Here is a 20,046-nt window from a genome sequence, read left to right as displayed (position 1 = left end):
TTAACGCGGGTTTTACAATACCAGATATGACACGTGACCTCGTCAATTAGAGGTCCACGCCGTTTAATTAAACCAAAGACAAATTAAATCCTACAGTAAATTAAAACTCGACCCATAAATTTGTGTTGGTTTAATTAATCTACGTGGACCTCTAATTGGAGGCCAAGTATCATATCTGCTATTATAAAACCGGTGTTAATGAAAAGTGGCATGAATGAGTCATTTTGGTAGAATTCAGGTGATGGCAAATGACATAAATGAGTCATTTCCAACAGTTTGATAAAGATATTTGAGCCTTTTTCGTTAAATGTTTGATGACCATCTTTTTTTTTTTTTTTTGGGGGGTGTTGTGGGGGGATGGGGAGGCAAGGGGAGTTTGGATTTTTTTTTTTTGTATGAGTGTACGTGTCTTTCTAAAGACTAGTCACTATATACGTGCAAGCACGTAAAGTAATAAATTATTTAGAATTATTAATGAACTTAGTATACAATAGAAATTAAACGATTGGGAAAGGTCATATCATATAATTTAAAAAAAATCCATTATGTTTCTTTTCACTATCAAATTAGCAAATACTCCCTCGGTCCCTCCGTCCCAATTTACATAGTACCTTTCGGATTTTGAAATTGAAACAAATTTTTCTTACCGCAATTTTTTTATATATCGTTTAAATATTTTAAATTGACAATTATTGTGACTTATTACTTTTTACATCGTTTCCAAATATGTAAATTTTATTTTTAAAAACTTAAAAGATTCTATGTCTGAATTTACGGTCAAACTAAACAGGTTTGAATCTCGAAATCCAAACTGTCACATAAATTGTAACGGAGTGATTCGTAACATTCTGGAAATTGGAGGAGTTTTAAATATATTTTGAAAATTTGCAATTGAAGAGAACCCCCTTTGCAATTGCTGTATTTTCTACTTCAATGCCCATATTTTTATGAACTTGTGTAAATTGATAAACCCCTATGCAATTGAATAATGTAAGTGTTAAAATTGTTTCTCTGCAAGGTGCGGTTGCTATAGCTCAAAAGGGTTCCATGCTGTGCAAAGGAATGTTACCTTAACAAACACCAATTCAGCAGAATGTGCTTAATAAGTAGTGGGCCGGGGGGGGAGCAAAAAAAAAAAAAAAAGCAGAATAGAGAACATTCGTATTGTTACAGTAAGTTGTTTCCTCTTCAAAGTTGAATTGCATTAGCTTGCTGGGTATTTAATACTGTATGTCTTTTTATTCGAAAAAAAAATTCATTAAGCATCAATCTATGAAACAAATGCAGCCCAAGAATTATGGGACCTCTAGATGTCTTGATTTACTGTATATGTTAGTCTCCGAGACTCCAAATGTTGTTTCCTGCCCAACATGTAACGTAGCATTTCTTGTCCTCCTGTATAATTTAAGGAGTATTTTAATTTTTTTGCGGACTAGGGTGCAAATCATTAAGAAAAATAGGAATAAGATATAATTTATAGAAGTGATCAACAAAATACCACTTCAGGAATGAAAACTTGAAATGCCATGAACTAGCAGTTATTACAAGCTGATGTTTGAAAGTATGCCCCAGTAATCATATACACAAAAGCATGTACTCGCTACTAAAACAAACTGCAAAAGTACATTAACTTACATATATTAGAAGGGGAAAACAAGAAAAAGTACCACACCTGGTTTGCATATTCTAATCAAGCCTCTCTTCCCCTGAGATACCTGGCTTTAAAACCTCGTGGTGTAACTGATCACTTTCTCCTTTTGTAGGAGATACAGCGTGACTTTCACTTGCATTTAAAGACAGCTTCTCTAAATTGACTTTGCTCGCATCAGCAGCATTAGGCAGGCCACTTCCATTTTCAGGTGTTTTAGGCAGTCTTTCTCCCGACTCTAGAGCTGTATTGGGCAGACCACTTACATTTTCAGGTGTTTTAGGCAGCCTTTCTCCCGAATCTAGAGCTGCTTCCATCTCCTCGTACCGGGAAATGACTTGTTGAAGCTCATCATGAAGATTTAAAGCTTCAAACATCAACCCCTCATCCCCTGAGGTTGATTCCACAATACTTTGTATAACTAACAAAGACTTCTTGCAGTTCTCTAACATGCTCACTGCCAGATCATCCTTCAATAACACAAATTTATCAGCTCATTCATGTCTCGAAAGGTCACCCGCCCCTCAGAAGGCCCCCCCAAAATTTTTTGATAAAGACAATACAGAGAGGGGGAGCAGAGGAATTTCAATTTCTTCAATGGAACATAAACTATGTCAAATCACATGCAAAATGAAAGTTTTAACAACAGAACTTCTGTGAAAATTTAGCAACATGGCTTGATCAACTTGATGTTGAGCATATATATCCTATTCGTTTAGTATCAATTGACCCTTACTTTTATCGTCCTTTGGGTGTTCTTAGTAGTAATATGCCCGACTAAGCCTAAGTATTTATTTTTGTTTGTTTAGAAAGCTAAAGAACTGAATAGGAGCATCACTGAAAAGAAGCAAAAATTGGAAAACCAAGAAGCTGTGCTATCCAAGAATAGTGGAGTGTGTAACTTTCCTGAGCCTGGAAGAGAAATGCAAGAGCACAGTTCAGCAGAAAAGCACAGAATATAGCACAAAGGTTAAATTTTGGGCAGAAATTCTGAGGAGTATTTTGATCCAAACGGAAATTTTACCCAACCTAAAAGCTTCCTAACCCATTTTTAATGAGCTTCTACCCTTGGAGGAACGCCAAAACGTAGGGAGGAGAAGAAGCAAGGAGACAAGTTGGAGCTTGGAATTGGTTATAGAATCCTCTCTATTTCCTTTCATCTCTTGATTTCTATGTTGTTTTGGATGATTTGTGAGACCATTATGGCCATGCTTGACTAATTTCCTTATTTCTACGGTTATGGTATCTTGGCATAAACACTGAAGTTGATATTGTTTTGATGAATTAGTTAATCTATTCGGGTTTTTCTTCAATCTTTAGCGTAATTATCTGATAGCTTGATCACCAACTAAACTCTATCTAAGAATCTTAATTTGAACTTGAAAAAGAGATTTTTGATTGCATACAGATTCAATATGACAAGTTCATAGCCCTAGGTATTAGGAAAGTGATCTGAAAATAAGGATAGAATATACCTATTTACCTCGCTCATCCATTTGTTACGCAAGATAATTGATGCATTATTTTTATCTCTACCCCATAGAAATATAGGATTTGGAATAACTTGAAAAGACATAGTAGAAAACGGAAGATTTCTATGGGTGAGTTTGGTATGGAGGAAAACATTTTCCTTGATAACCAAACCCACCCTATGAGTAAAATTAATCTTGTAGGCTAATAACCCAGAAACATTAAAGATTAATTTGAAGACTTTAGCAGGATTGGCAAGTGAATACCATAACTAGAAGCATTCATTCATTATAGTTATCAACCTTCAAGTATTCATTTATTTAATTCATCATTATTTAAAATTCTTAGTTTTGAAACAATCAACAAATTACATTCTAATTTTCTTGATTAGATAATAAGAATTAGGTAAATTTAGTAAAAAGTTAATTAAAAGTCATCATAGAAACGACACTTAATTCCTCCTTTATTACTTGTTGATCGCGTATACTTGCATGTGCATTTGAGGGCAACACGACTCAGTAGTGATGTTGATTAGAATCAAGTAGACCATATACACATCTTGTACTACTTTTCTACACTGACTTGGTTTTCAATAATGAAATCTGTTAACTTCTCACCCAAAAAGGAAAAAGATACCCCATTGGTTCCTATAGGAACCACCGAACCAGCAATGAATAAAGGTGTTGCTAATTGGAAGTTAACTTGCTTTAGAGTTGTAACTTCATTTTATTCAAAATTCACGCAGTAAATTCAAAAAGAGTCATATACATATCTACTACATACTTTTTTATTGTTTATTATTGAAAATTTGTTGACTTTATCAAGAAAAAAAAACCATTGGTTCTTTATTAAACCAGCGTTGAACAAACTTCTTGCTCATAGGAAGCTAACTTGATTTAAAGTTGTAACTTCAATAATGTCATCATTGTCAAAAAAAAAAAAAAAAGTTGTAACTTCAATTGTTTTAGAATAGCATGCAGCAAATTCAAGAACATGGTAGTTCAGAAGGTTAAGATGTAGCCCTAATTTATTTTTTTTATTTTTTTTTTTTGACAAGTAGATGTAGCCCTCATGTTAAGTTACTATGACAAGAGTTTCTTCAATTTTCAACTTGGTTCGGCAGGAATTTCATAGGTGGACGAGCTAAAACCTAAGAGACCTAACTCCTCCTACTATATAGTAAAAGATAAAAGATGATTGAAAATTTTAACAGCGGTAATCAAAGCAAGATTATTGTAATAAAACTAATAGTGTCAGAATAACTGAAATAGAAGAAGTGGAATAAACGAAGGGCAGAGGATGACACTGAAATGAATCTACAACTTAGTGAAGTATTGCCACCAAAATGAAGGAGATAAGAGAGTAACCTTGATGGGCTTTGGTTCAACTTCAGAATTCAATATGCTGGAAAGGATCTCGAGACTGTTCCGTGTTACTACAAGATATTCCTTCTTCCCTTCAATGGGTTCATCACCAATGTAAGTGGTATGCTCATGATTCCGTGACCCTGTATCAGGAATAGGGTAGCTTTCAGGTGGTGAGAGTAGCTGCTCATTCATATGCGAGTCCAGGGGATATTGCCTCTTCAAGTTCTATCAAAATCAAAATGAAAGAAAGTTAAGCGCCTTTATCCTTTAAATAAACAAAGCATGCAATATGCAAAATATAAATTAAAGCATGATCCATTCGTAGATCACTTGCTAGTTTACCATCAAGCATCAAAGTCCATCTAGTCTGGTGTTAGAAGTTAGCATACATTGACATAAGACGCACCTAAATGGTCTACCATGTGCAGCCCCACTGATACGATATCAAGGGGGGTCAATTGCTCAAACTTCTCCAAGGAATCGTACTAGAAGCCGAGACAAGGACTTTCAAGCTTTAGAAGCCATGGTCACGGAGAATGAAGCAATGGAAGCACTTGAAGATAGACATTGGAGAGCCTTCAAGCTATGGAAGAAGAGCTCAAGAGATCAAGAGCCCAAGGCCCAAAGCTTGCGTGTGGCTACAATTGCAAGCTTGGCTAGTTAAAGGCCGGAAGGCGGCTATTTATGACAAGAGGCTATTCTTTAAAGCCAAGCCATCATCCATGAAGAAGACCAAACAAGGCCCTTACGTCATTAAGGATATTTTTGTAATAACTAGTTTAGTCTTCTTCAGCTTGATAGTATAAATACCATACTTGGTCATTTTTATTACTTAGTTTATGATGAATTGAGAGTTGATATGATTATCATAGTTTGTTTGGCTTACTAGCCCTAGTTTTAGACTTAGTTGATGGAGTGTAATTACATTGTTATTAATGAACCCTTGTCCTTGAAATTCATGAAGAGTTGTTCATTTGTGGATGTCAATTAAATTTCTCTTGCCTTGATTTCAATTAGTATAGGTTCAAATTGTTAGAGTTGGAAAGGAGGATTTGGAAACTTATTTCCAAGTTTGTCTTTCTGTTCATTCTAATTTGGGTCTTGCTTTTATCTTCTCTTCTCATCCCCAATTTCTTCTATCTTTAATTCCGCGTTTCTACTTATGTTTGTGATTCCCTAGAATTTCCCCTTTAGGAATCCTATCATTGGGGCCCCCTCCTCCAAAGGTCCAATCCATTCCACCACACAGGACTGCTTTCATCAGGTGAACAGTAAAAGGGAAATGAGTAGGCCTCACTGCAAACACGTCAAAGAAAAAGGCAAATCTCAAAAACTGAATATTTTCTGACAAACTCCATTTAGCTTTCTTTCTTTGTTTTGGATAAGTTATTCCCTTTAGCATGATTAGTCAATCAGAAAGATAAATCCAAGAACATGCATATAAAGATATGTAAGCACCCCTTCCACCATTCAAAAGAATCAAGCAATAAACAAGACAATGTGATACGAGAATTTTGATAGCATCTACAATGAGCATAATCAACAATCACAACATTCATGCTCCTTAGCCTTTGCGGAGACGTCGTTACGACCATACGTTCTCCACTGTTAACTAACATGTCGTCCAGTCCCTGACATCTACATGAAATAGAGGAAACAGACTTTTCACCCTTTCGATCATTATCAACCTCACCCCATCCACAATAATAAAGATTAATGGAAGAGAGAGAATACTCCAGATTCACCTATCTTGCTGGAGTACGACAAAACATTTCCAAGGACTTGCTACCTATCTTGCTGGAGTACGACAAAACATTTCCAAGGACTTGCTATTTTTATCCCTAAACAACACCTTCTGTCCCGCGTCTTCCCCCTTCCCACCTCAGAAAAAAATTTAACCAAGGTAAATAAATGAAACAATAACAGAATTCTTTAGTTGCACAAGCAAAAAGCCAGCTTGAAATATTGCCTTCAGATGCCCATTTTCTAGTCCATTAATATTTGCACAGTCCTACCATATAAATTTCACCACTATCTCTTTTGCATCTGGTGCTAAACTCAGCCCAAATGAACCCCCCTATGTAAGGCCGATATAAACATATTAAGCAAATGTTTAAAACATGCCTACGTATTCTACGTATTTCATGTCCCTCTTGCAGGCCCCTGGCAAAGTGACAGTAAAATTGGGAAGTCTTCAGCGTAATTTTTTATGGGACTCAGCAGAAGGCATGAGGAAGCATCATCTTGTGAATCGGAAAGTTGTCACCTCTCCAAAGGAGTGGGGAGGACTTGGTGTGAAAGACCTCAAGGTGTTCAACAAAGATCTGTTAGGGAAATGGATATGGAGATTTGGGGTGGAGGAGAATGTTTTTGGAGGGGGTGGTAGCTGATAAGTATGGGGTTATGGAAGGGGGATGGAGGACTAGAAACATTACAACTCCGTTTGGGTGTGGTTTGTGGAGGAGTGTGATGAAGGGATGGGAAGATTTTTGTGGAAATATTTCCTTTAAGGTTGGCGACGGAAGCAGGATCAGTTTTTGGGCACATAAGTGGTGTGGGGAGAACGAGTTGAGGGGAGCCTTCCGTAACATATATCGGGTCTCCAGTCAGAGAGATGACAGTCCAACAAATGTGCGGGTCTCATGAGGGGAATATTTACTGGGATTTAAGATTAGAAGGAACCTGCAAGATTGGGAGATGAGAGAATATCACAATCTAATTGAGCTTTTGTAATATCACAATCTAATTGAGCTTTTGTATGGGCTAGCCTCGCCTAACATTCCTTCGGACGTGTGGAAATGGCAGGAGAGTGGAGATGGATTATTTTCAGTTAGTTCGTACTATAAGAGGTTACTAGTGAGAGAGGAGTGTATTTCCCCCATGACTCTATTTGGATCCCTAGAGCACCGAGGAAGGTGTGCTTCTTCGTATGGTTGGTAGCTAGAGGTGCGATTTTGACAGCGGAAAATCTGAGGAAGAGGAGGATTACTCATGTCAGTTGGTGCTTTATGGGTAAAAGTACAGCCGAAAATGTTGATCATTTTTTATTACATTGCAAGGTGGCTAGTCATTCATGGAGAGAGGACCTAAATTTGTTTAGGACGCAATGGGTGATGCCGGGCACAGTGAAAGAGGCTATGCATAGATGGAATCAGAGAAGGGGGCAGAGAAGAGCATAGAGTATCACCCATTAAGCAATCATGTGGGTCATTTGGAAAGAGAGAAATAGGAGGGCATTTGAATGGGTGGAGCAAGATTTTGTAAAGTTGCAAAGAAGTGTGTAGTTTCCTTTTGGTGTACTTATGAGGTCCCTATTTGTATCAAGGATTGGATATCTTTTGTTGAGAATCATATTTTGGTGTAGATTCTCTTCTTTTCGTATACGGCTTGTATATGGGGACTTCCCCGTTTGTTAATAAAATACTTACCTGATCAAAAAAAGCACATACCTGTACCTCTAGTTTTAAAAAATCCCTAATTTGCCTTAAAGGGGATTAATTATAGCAAACTAGTATTGAAATGATTTGGACCCAAACAGGGAGAAATGTTACAAAGAAATCATATAGCCAACTCTAACTTTGTTGGAACTGATGCTCAATTGATTTATTTGAATGTTCACAAGTGCTGCTACAAGACATTTCAAACATACTAAACAAGCATCATAAAATAAGAGGGAAAAAAACATGATCCACAAATAATACTTGCCCTTTCCACTGGCATGAAAACGATAGGGTACATACACAAAGGTACACAAAAGAAAGAAAGATAAAACTTATCCAAGTAATTTAACCTTTATGAGTCACAAATTATATTAATAGCACACATTAATCAACCACGGTTAAGAGAAAATTTTACTTAAGAAAACATTCTTGCATCTAAACAAGAGATAATGGTTAAAAAACACACAACTATCATTTTTTCGCAAGTTTCAGGTAGGAAAAGGGAGGTAGGAAAAGGGAACACAGGATAGTTGGCCCAATCACCTTCGAGGTGAGTTTTGACACACAAATGATGATAGTTCAGGTAGGAAAAGGAACCAGCTGGTAGTTGAGGTGTGAAACTCGCGAAAAAAGTGATAGTTCAGGTGTGTTTTTGACCATTAATTCTTTAAACAAAACAGGCAAGTAATTTTGGTCCTCAGACTCACCCCATGCAGTAATAAGACTAGAAGATGGAATAACTAATACATGAATAACTAAACCCTGCATAACTAATACTTGTATAAAACAATACACAGATTCTCTCATATCTAATCCATGTATTACTAATACCTGCATACCAAACGACCCCTTAATAGCACAAGTTTACTTAAAAAACATTCTTGCATTTAAAGAAAAACCCCATGTTCTCTGAAAAACAGACTAGAGTCTTACCATGTAAGTTTGACGAAACACAGGCAAGTAACTAAGTTCCTCAGATTCACCCCAAGCAGTAATAAGCTCCATAGCTTTAACTCTATTCCCACTATCACTTTTCGGGTCATCAATCATTTTAACCATATCATCCAACACTTTCTCAGAAGCAATTTCAGAAAACACTTTCTCACAATTAGAACTACATGTCTCAAGCAAATCAAGACTCAACCTTTGTGTCACAGCACTCTTGGATAAAACCAATTTCTTCTTAATTGCTTTAACAACTTCTGTACCATTAAACTCTTCACTGTTAATCATAGCACAAATTCGTAGGTTTAAACTCCAGTTTGGTTGTTCCATTGTTTCTAATGTTGCTTCATCCACCATTTTTGATTCAGGTGTTGGACCTTGCAAGATTTCTTTCATTTTTGCACTTACCATTCTGCTCATTTGGGCTGATCCTGTTTTTAATCGTTCACCTAGTGATGATGACGCCATTTTTAGCTTGTCTAATTTGTCCATGGTTTCTTGATTTAGCTGAGAAATTGGAGAAAGGTTGCTTGGTTTTTGTGTGATGATTGGGGGGTTTGACAATTTGGGGATTTTAAGGTTACCGACACATTCTTTTGTTACGACATTTGTATTTGTAGTCGTATAAAAGTACAGTATGTTTTTACTTTTCTCTAAACCCGTCAACCGGTTCGGGTTAACGGTTCAAACCCAGAACGGACGGTAAAAGTAAACGAAGCCGGTTGAGCAGGATTAATCGGTTCGATTGTCGTTTATTACATACTTGTCCGATTTAGATTTTTTGGAATGGAATAATCGATTAAACCGTAAAAGCGAAACCGGACAGTTCATAAGGTAAAACAGTCGATTTAAAAAAAAAAAATTAATTGTAGCTATTGGTTCTGCTAATTTGGACCGTTGGAGACAGCGGTCCATTTGCAAAAATGGCCCGTTGTTAAACGGTTCCAACCCATTTTTTGCCCCCCCCAACCCCCCCCCTAAACATTTTTTTTTTAACCCCCACCCTATATAAACCCCTCTCCATTTTCATTTTAATCCACACCAATTCACTCTTCTCTCTTTCTCTCAAATTTCAATCTCTCAATTATAGTTACTTTGCAACAATTAGCCACTTTAAATTTCTCTCAAATAAATATTATAAAGTCTTATTATAGTTTCAATTATTAATTTTAACAATTATAATATTGTTGGTGGAGTTGGTGATTTTACAACAATCCGAAGTAGCTTTGGTGGATTTGCAATTCTAGCCGCCTTCACTTTGTTGGAAAGTAGTCCGACAATTTGGTACCTTCGTTCCAACTCTATCTTTATTTTTCGCAATTTAATTTATGCAATTTAATTTGTTGCAATTTATTTTCTTGTGATTTATTTGAGTGTGATTTAAATTAATTCTATTTAATAATGGTGAAGAGATTTAGACGTGGTGTCGGTAGTAGTGGTATTGTTAGGGGTGGGCTTAATGAGAAAATATTTGTGGAAAAAAACGCCTAATTTAGGTATTGATGTTGGTGGAAATAATCCACTTTTAGGTCATGAGGTAATGCAACAATATTATACCGACACTTTTAATGAAATTGATGATGATGATGATGATGAAATACAAGCCCCCGAAAATCTCATAGGAGATACATGTCCTGCACAATTACATACACAAGACAAATCGCCTAGAACTCGTAAGTCAACCGTTAAAATTTAAAAATTTATGACTAAGGATAGGGAAAGCCAAACAGCTAAATGTACCCTATGTGGACAAGTATTTGCTTTTAGGCAAGAAACTAGTAAGGATGGTGGAACGGGTACACTAAATAGTCATATGAGAAAGAAACATATGGATGTTTGGGGAGAACGCAAACGGGTTCAAATGTGGGGGTATTCAAATGACGATAGACCCACGAACCGATAAAACTTTTAAGTATGACAAGAAAAAAGAGCGTGTAGAAATAGCTAAAATGGTAGCTTACGATTGTTTACGATTTTCCTTTCCTTTGGGTTTGGGGTTTGTTACTTACATTCAACGTTGTTATAATCTATTATTTGAGCGTATTCCTAAAAGTACTGTAGAGCAGGTGTTATAGATTTGTATAAAAAATATAGATTTTATTTGCGCCATGTATTTAATTCTTTAAATTGTAATGTTTCTCTTACCGCTGATTTGGGTCTTAGTCTTAACAAGTTAGATTTTTTTGCTATTGCATGTCATTGGGTTAATGACAATTGGGTTATGCAAAAAAGAATTATATCTTTTTTATATGATGAAGGAAAAGGTCGTCACAATGAAAAAATTTTAGCGGATTCAATGTCTACTATTATGAGATTTTTTAACATTTATAGAAAAACACTTTGTATTGCTTTAGATAATGCTTCTAATAATACAAAGGCGATTGGTCTTTTAAAAAGAGAATTAAACCCTCCGCTAAAAAATATTTTTCATGTGAGATGTAAGTTGTCACATTTTAAACTTAATTGTTAAAGATGATCTTGTGTGTTTTGACGATTCTATTCAAAAAGTTAGAGATGCGGTTGCGTTTCTTTTTTTGTAATGCTAATAGGGGAAGACTTAGAGATTTTAAGAATGCTTGTGTGGAAAATAACCTTAGACCTAGAAAAATTCAAGTAGAAATTGAGACTAGGTGAAACTACACTTACATTATGCTACAACAAGCATATGAGTATAGAATTCCAATATAACAAGTTCACAACAAATATAATATTAATAATGATGATTGGTTAAATTTTACGCATTGGGAAGATATTAAGGAATGTGTTGAACTCTTAAAAAAAATTTATAATGCAACTCTTGCTTTTTCTAAACAATTCTATCCCACGGTAACCGAAATTTTAGCCTACTTAGCGAAAATAGCTAGAATTTTACAAGAGTATAAATATAAACCTGGTTATCAAGCGGCTATTTTTGATATGACAACAAAATTTAAGAAGTATTTTTTTCCCATCCCAACTTGATTTATATTGGGTTATCTTTTAAATCCTTGTTTAAAAGTGTCTTATACTAAAGCATTGGTTGGTCAAATTTATACATTTTTAGAAATTGAAGCGGGAGTTCAATCATCTTTAGTTGAAGCCGAATTCGCTATTGATGACGAGTTTAGAAAAGTTTTTACTCATTATTCTAAATTGGAAGAACATGTTACACCCGCTTTTCCACGCCCTACTACTTCTCAAAGTAGCAAAAGGGCTTGTCGGGTTTGTCGCATTTAAAAGTTTTACATTTACAGCCAACTCCTTGTTGTAGTGCAAACTTTGATGAATATAACTTTTATTTGATGCAGCCAAATGTGGATATCAAGAGACTAAATGAGTTGGACGTCTTAGCATGGTGGAAGAAATACAAGGCAAGTCATCCAGTACTCTCAAGAATAGCTCGAGATATCCTTACAGTTCAAGTATCAACCGTGGCTTCGGAGAGTGCATTTAGCCAAGGAAGACAACAAATTGGAGACTATAGACACTCATTATCCGGCTTTAGCTTGCAAGTACTAGTGTGCATTCGCGATTGGATTAGATCGGAGCGACGCAACCAAAACTTAGAAGCGGAGGAAGGCGAAGAGGAAGAGATTGAAGATTTGATAGCAAGTGGACCGGACCAAATGGAAGACTTTTAATATCTCCATGGCCGAATATAACATGGGGGAAATTAACCAAATAATTGAGAATTGGTGATTTTATTATTCTATATTTTTTTTTAACTCATGTATTATTGCAAGTTAAAAAAAAATTACAACTTGCAAATAAATGTTATCCAAGAATGAATAAAATATATGGCTCATTAAGCTTTTCTTCTATTTACTTGTGTTCATATTTTTACTTATATTAAGTTAGGAATATACCTAAAATATACTAAGAATATACTTATAATATACATCTACTTAAATTAAAAACTAGAAAGTTATATACTTGAAAAATAACTAAAATATACTAAGAATATACTTATAATATATAGTATACATATAACTTAAACATATATATATATATATATGTGTGTGTGTGTGTGTGTGTGTGTGTGTGTGTGTGTGTGTGTGTGTTTATTATATATATATATATAGTTATAAGTTAAACATATATATATATGTAAGTTATATAACCTAAGTATATTGATATATATAAGTATATTCTTACTATATTTTAGGTATATGTAATATAACTTAAGCATATAACTTAATATATATATATATATATATATATATATATATATATATATATATATATACGTATATACGAATTTATAAACTATAAGCTATAAATAACTTAAGTTATAATATATAAGTTATAAGTATATGTATATATATATATATATATATATATATATATATATATATATATATATATATATATATATATATATATATATATATATATATATATATATATATATATATATATCATATTATTCTTTTTTCTTTGTTAATTGTTAGTCAGTAAATATATAAACTTTATTTATAAACTTATATAAGATATGTAAATATACCTATAATATACTAATAAATACTATAATATATATACTATACAAAAAAAAAAAAAAAAAAGAAGAGGGCTTGTCGGGTTTGTCGCATTTAAAAGTTTTACATTTACGAACTCCTTGTTGTAGCGCAAACTTTGATGAATATAACTTTTATTTGATGCGGCCAAATGTGATATCAAGAGACTAAATGAGTTGGACGTCTTAGCATGGTGGAAGAAATACAAGGCAAGTCATCCGGTACTCTCGTAGAATAGCTCGAGATATCCTTACGAGTTCAGTATCAACCGTGGCTTCGGAGAGTGCATTTAGCCAAGGAAGACAACAAATTGGAGACTATAGACACTTGTTATCAGAACTTTAATTTGCAAGTACTAGTGTGCATTCGCGATTGGATTAGATCGGAGGACGCAACCAAAACTTAGAAAGCGGAGGAAGGCGAAGAGGAAGAGATTGAAGATTTGATAGCAAGTGGACCGGACCAAATGGAAGACTTTTAAGATATCTCCATGGCCGAATATAACATGGGGGAAATTAACCAAATAATTGAGAATTGGTGATTTTATTATTCTACTATTTTTTTGCAACTCATGTATTATTTGCAAGTTAAAAAAAATTACAACTTGCAAATAAATGTTATCCAAGAATGAATAAAATATATGGCTCATTAAGCTTTCTTCTATTTACTTGTGTTCATATTTTTACTTATATTAAGTTAGGAATATACCTAAAATATACTAAGAATATACTTATAATATACATCTACTTAAATTAAAAACTAGAAAGTTATATACTTGAAAAATAACTAAAATATACTAAGAATATACTTATAATATATAGTATACATATAACTTAAACATATATATATATATATATATATATATATGTGTGTGTGTGTGTGTGTGTGTGTGTGTGTGTGTGTGTGTGTGTGTTTAAGTTATATGTATACTATATATAGTTATAAGTTAAACATATATATATATGTAAGTTATATAACCTAAGTATATTGATATATATAATATATTCTTACTATATTTTAGGTATATGTAATATATACTTAAGCATATATACTTAATATATATATATATATATATATATATATATATATATATGAATTTATAAACTTAGAAAAAAATTAAGCTATAAATAACTTAAGTTATAATATATAAGTTATAAGTATATGTATACATATATATATATATATATATATATATATATATATATATATATATATATATATATATATATATATATATATATATATATATATATATATATATATATACAAACACACGTATATCTTTATGTCTTTGGTTTCTTCGTGCTTTGTTAGTCGATAAATATATAAACTTTATTTATAAACTTATATAAGATATGTAAATATACCTATAATATACTAATAAATACTATAATATATATACTATACAAAAAACAAAAAAAAAGAAGAGGTTTTGGACGTGTTTGAACCGGACCGGTTCCGATTTCGATTTTTAACAGGTAAACCGGAACCCGTTACTAGCCGGTTTGTTAACCGGTTACCGGTCCGGTCAGGTCCGGTTCAAATCGGTTAACAGGTTTACTTTTTTCCATTGCGTAATTCGGAATAAGCACACAAAAATATAATTTGTTAAATCTATATCTATCCATATCTACTAGTTTCACGAGGCCCATGCTAAGCCCGGCCCAAACTCAAAATATAAAAATAGCTATTTTAATTAAAGAAATATAATAGTAATAGTTAAATTACAATAAGTATATTTTCAATATATAAAAACAAACTTTCATTTCACTCCTTTAATATTTTAATTTTTGTTTTGATGAAATTATTTACTTCAATCAGATGCGGAGCACAATTTGAAGTTTATGAGTTCTGAATTCTAATATTTAAAGTTATTTAGTTTAATAATCTATATATATTTGATGAAATGTTAAGACAAATATATAAATTGAACCAAAGCGCTACCGAATCTAACCAAACCCGTAACCGATAACTCCGCCTTGCTTCAAACTTATTTTGTGTTTATGAAGATTAATTATAGTTAACAAGAGATTTTAAAGATAATCTGATTTTGACTGATAACATTGTCTTCATTTTAAACACTATATGTCGTCATTTAATAATTTTTAAAACTATCTTAAAATTATTTTAGTAAAGACCTTTTTAAACGCATATGAGATCATTAAACTATAAATATAAAGTAAAAGAAATGCCTACATGTAAGTAACATAATTTTCAGAAATTTTCAAATGTCATAATATTAAGTAAATGAAACGCCTACATGTAAAAATGTATAGTAAGCAATAAATGAAAAAGGAGAAAACGGGAGAGCAACAAGAAGAAAGAATCTAGCGAAGAAATGACTGATTTTAGGTTAATAGATAGATCAATAGACGAAAGTAACATAGAAAATAAAGTGCAACGGATGAGGCTGTTTTACCCTTAACCAAGGTCTCGGGTTGAAGCATAAGTATGAAAAAATTCTTGGTAGGGAGCACTTCCCTCAAATGGGCCCTACGCGACTCGAATCCGAATTAATCGGGCTCCAATGCTGATACCGGACACAAAATAGGAAACCCAAAAAAAAAGAGAAAAATACGGTAGGAGGTTCGATAGCTTTTGAAAAGTAGATCATAAAAACAAAAAACAAAAAATTCTAAAAAAAATTCACTTAAAAAAATAAAATTAGGACCTAAAAGTAATTAATTAAAAAGTATGACATTTTATAAGAAATTTTTGTGAGAACTACCAAAGCTCTTTGATTGTCTCTTATATATAGTAGTAAAGTAATATAATAAACTATTAATAAGTGGAAGTTCAATGGTACGACGAATGGCACTTTCGAAATAATATCACTTTTTGTGGGCATTTTTGGCATTTAGTTTCAACCCTTTTATTCCTATTTTTTTTCATGACACGTGTTTTACCCATTTGTGGGATACACCGGATTTTAGTACAGTCCAGTATTTTGTTTTCCCTAATTTCTCACTCTCTTCTCTCTTCCTTCTCTCTCAGGTGAGTTCTTGTTCTTCTTTTTGAGTTTTCTTTTTGTTTTTTCTCTGCTTTCTCAATTATGCATGTATTTTGATCTTGTTTAAATCAAAATTTTAGGGTCTGTTTTTCATCGAGTTATTCTCTATGCTTGCATCTGTTAGCTAGGGCTTCAGATATTTTGTGGAAGTTAGGTATCGCTCCAATTCTATGTTATATATTTCGTACTGCAGATATTTACTAATAATCGGTGATCCGATTGCTACTCTTTTTTTTTTTTTTTCTTTCAAAGTTTCATTGTCAAATTCATCTTTGAGGGAAACTGTTGCGTTAATTCTTAACTGTACCAGCTTTTAATAGATTATAAATACAATGGGTTTTAATCTTTCAAGCAGAAGCTTCAGTTAGAACTTTTCGACAAGGTAACAATTGTCGGTTCTTCCTAAGCAATGTATTCACCCACTGGATTCCAAAAATTTATTAACTTTATTTTCAGTCGGAAAGATTGTGCCTCTACCTATTCCAGATCTACTATATTTAATGACTGAAAAGAGAATTTGCAATATTTTTTTAGGAGAAGAGTAATATTGGACAGGGGTGTATTGAAAGAGCTCAACCTGGGCGTTTTAATGAAGAAAGATGATAAAATGGAGCACCTAACAATGCATTTTCATAGACCAAGAACTACGAGATCGATGGTCAGTTATTCAGGGATTTCACAGAGAACTTGGTAAATGCATGTCTCCATCCATGTTTGGTAGAAGTATTCAGGTATTTTATATCGCTATTAGGGCCTGGTAATTTCAATTTGACTATCCCAGTATTCATTTTGGTTATAGGTCTAATGGAAATATTCTTTTGAATTTTCTGCAATTGCAGGTTTATTTCATCATATTTCCTCTTTAAGACTGCAAGATGCTTTAATTGTGTGCAAATGATCTCACATGTATAATGGTATACATATTTTCTGGGAGGTATGACTTATTGATGAGTGGGATAGTACTCTATGATGATTTTAACATGATTTTATGTTCAACCAGTGTGATGATTAGCATAGATCTTTCATCTTATTTCGCAATGTGTGCATTTGTAGTGCGGGTCATGGGCTATGGGAGCGAGGGGACTAGAACTTACATTGGATAAGATAAGGCTAATTGGTGGCATGACTCGAAGCTTTAAATGAAAACTCAAATGGACTGATTAACCTATGATTGAACTTCAAAGTACTATACACAGAGAAAGGGTGAAAAAGAACATAATTATAAGAGAATAAATTAATAGTGCTTCAGTGAAAACACCCTTTAACAAATTTTAACTTTGTTGGCATCATATACTCAAGAAGACATATTATTAGTGTCTTATGACTATGTTTCTTTCACCTAATAAGTAAAGATAGTGAACATATTGTTCCAATAGGTTGAAGTTGCAAATCCGTATAAGCATATGGTTTGAAATCTGAAATATGAAGCATTATCATTCAGTATATATATATATATATATATATTGTATTAATTAGTACTAATATTGTATATTCTGGGTATGTTGTTGTTGTTGCGACATGTTTCCAAAAAAGTCCCTACCAATTCAAGATGACAAAGTGTTCAGAATCCAACTGAAAAGATTGTTTGCATGCAATTCTCTAATATCATCAGAAAAATTGTTATTATGTCATGTGTTGAAAAAGAAAACACGCGTCGTTCTCTTCTGATTCCAAATATCAATAGTGGTTCCATTATCAGGAAAATTCCCTATTGCTGAAACGAGGAATTAGGTTGGTAATATGGGGTTGTACATAATGATATTAGAATAAATGATTCTGCTCATTTATCCATGGTATAATTTTTTGTGCAACACTACATTAAGGTGTTGCAGGTTTTTACATTATTGTGGAATAAAAATGGTGTCCTTGGTTGATTTGGTTTACTTTCTCGGGTTCTTTTATTAGGCCAACAATAAAGATTACAAGCTCTAAATGATTAGAACTGTTCACATTCATATTAGTCAAGCACTCTTATGTTTTTTGCCGTTTTTGTTGAATTCTAATAGTTAGTCATAATTTTTCCAACTTACCTTTATTATCTTATTTGTAGGAACATTTGCAGGTAAAAGAAGACCTGACAACTAGCTTCTTTTTGACTTCTACTTGCATGCTTCAATGGGCACTACATGAAAGATAGAACAAAAGTAACTCAAATTCCTTAACTTTTTTCAAGATGAGTCTCTGCATAAAAATGTTATAACAAATTATCTTAGTCATTTATTTATAGTAGTTTTTCCTGGTGCAACACTATTTATAAGGAGTTTGTCAGTGTCATATTTTTTGCATTACTTGGAAACAAACATGGTATCCTAACCAGATTTTCTTAACTTACTCATATTTTTTTATCTGGTTAACAATAAGGATTTATAAGTCCCAAATGGACTGGACATTCATAATCATATTGGCCAACTACTAACAAATTATCTACCATATCTGCTGAATGTTAAGAGTCAATCATAGAATTTCTACCAACTTAGCTTCATTATTTTGTTAGTTAACATATCTGTCACCATCTTCTTCATTTGCATGTTTATATTCATTATAAGGCTAACAGATTGATATACATCATCCATGAATAATAAAATGAATTATTCAATATCTTTGACTGTGTGTTAATTTCAAAAGAGACCAAGATTAATCCTCATTTGTCAAAATATTGCTTCGTGAGTTTCTCTTCTAAAGTGTGCCTAACTAATATGGAAACATGACCAAGGGATCCTTCTATTTTTCCTTGTAGTTGTGTTACTTCACAGGGCATTGGTTGTTTTCTAATAACGTAAACTTCTCATACGCATCTGTGTCATAGGAGCCTCTTATTGTTTGGATTACTTTATGCGTCATCTGCTATTAACCTGTGGCCTTCAAATATTTTCTTCATACTTTTTACTTTGACTCTAAAGCAAATTTTCTAAATGCTTGCTGATTTTTGTGTCTTTTCTTTGACAGTTAGAGCAACTAGACAACTACTACAGGCTCACTTATGTCAGCAAATTAGATGGGACTTCCCCTCTAATTTTATGCTGTGTTTCGTAGTGCAGATTTTGCTATTATTGAGCAGAGTAGTAATTTGTTGTTGTGATACTGTGCTGGAGTGAACGTTGTGGTGAGTCGATTGCTACTTTTTTCTTTTGATTGTTTTTACTTTCATTGCCAAATCTGTCTTTGAATGAAATTAAAGCATCAATTAAAAAAGGCTTCATTCCTACCTTTACCAATATTTTATATTTTAATAGGTTTTAAACAACAATGGAGTCTTAATCTTTTATTGTTAAAGCTTCAACTAGATATTTTTTGGCGAGGTAACAATCACCCGTTCTACTTAAGCAATGTATTCACTCATTGGATTCCTAATTTCAAAATTTTCTCTAACTTTGTTTTTAGTCGGAAAGATTGTGTATATTTCTGTTCCAGATCTACTAAGTTGAATAACTGAAAAGAGAATTTGCAATTTCTTGAGGGTAAGAATAGTTTTGGATAGGGGTGTACCAAAGAAAGCTCATCTTAGGTCTTCAATATTTATGAAGAAAGATGTATATAGGAGGGTCAGTTCTTTGAGGTTTCACGAAGAACTTCGTAGAGGCATGTTGCTACGCGTGTTTGGTAGAGCTATTCACATATTTTATATCACCATATGAGACAGAAGTTTGGATTTTCCCCCTTATTTTGGATTAAA

General features: G+C 33.2%; 1 protein-coding gene and 1 long non-coding RNA gene across 2 annotated transcripts; one reads left to right on the top strand and one right to left on the bottom strand.

Annotated features, from left to right (window-relative positions):
* Window positions 1-1,468: 1,468 nt before the first annotated feature.
* LOC132050705 (TOM1-like protein 2) lies at window positions 1,469-9,496 on the bottom strand. Its single transcript, XM_059442081.1, has 3 exons — window positions 8,859-9,496; window positions 4,486-4,710; window positions 1,469-2,118 (listed from the first exon to the last, which is right to left on the bottom strand). Exons 1-3 carry the CDS (start codon window positions 9,360-9,362, stop codon window positions 1,687-1,689), a joined length of 1,161 nt encoding a protein of 386 aa, XP_059298064.1. The 5' UTR covers window positions 9,363-9,496; the 3' UTR covers window positions 1,469-1,686.
* A 6,848-nt stretch (window positions 9,497-16,344) lies between these two features.
* On the top strand, window positions 16,345-19,372 carry LOC132050702 (uncharacterized). The gene is made up of 6 exons (XR_009413500.1): window positions 16,345-16,583; window positions 16,651-16,755; window positions 16,908-17,104; window positions 17,213-17,307; window positions 18,424-18,517; window positions 19,320-19,372. It is a non-coding gene; the product is annotated as an uncharacterized LOC132050702 (long non-coding RNA).
* The last annotated feature ends 674 nt before the right edge of the window (window positions 19,373-20,046 follow it).

Source organism: Lycium ferocissimum, chromosome 1 (genome assembly GCF_029784015.1).
Source record: "Lycium ferocissimum isolate CSIRO_LF1 chromosome 1, AGI_CSIRO_Lferr_CH_V1, whole genome shotgun sequence".
NCBI lineage: Eukaryota > Viridiplantae > Streptophyta > Magnoliopsida > Solanales > Solanaceae > Lycium > Lycium ferocissimum.
This window is presented reverse-complemented; position numbering and strand designations above follow the sequence as displayed.

What these genes read in the sequence shown, in the direction of transcription:
- LOC132050705 (XM_059442081.1), bottom strand. Translation starts at nt 9,362, where the DNA reads ATGGACAAATTAGACAAGCTAAAAATGGCGTCATCATCACTAGGTGAA. An exon ending in TGTTTCGTCAAACTTACATG is followed by an intron (nt 4,711 to 8,858) that starts GTAAGACTCTAG and finishes TGATTTTGATAG; the next exon opens with AACTTGAAGAGGCAATATCC. An exon ending in TTGAACCAAAGCCCATCAAG is followed by an intron (nt 2,119 to 4,485) that starts GTTACTCTCTTA and finishes GTGTTATTGAAG; the next exon opens with GATGATCTGGCAGTGAGCAT.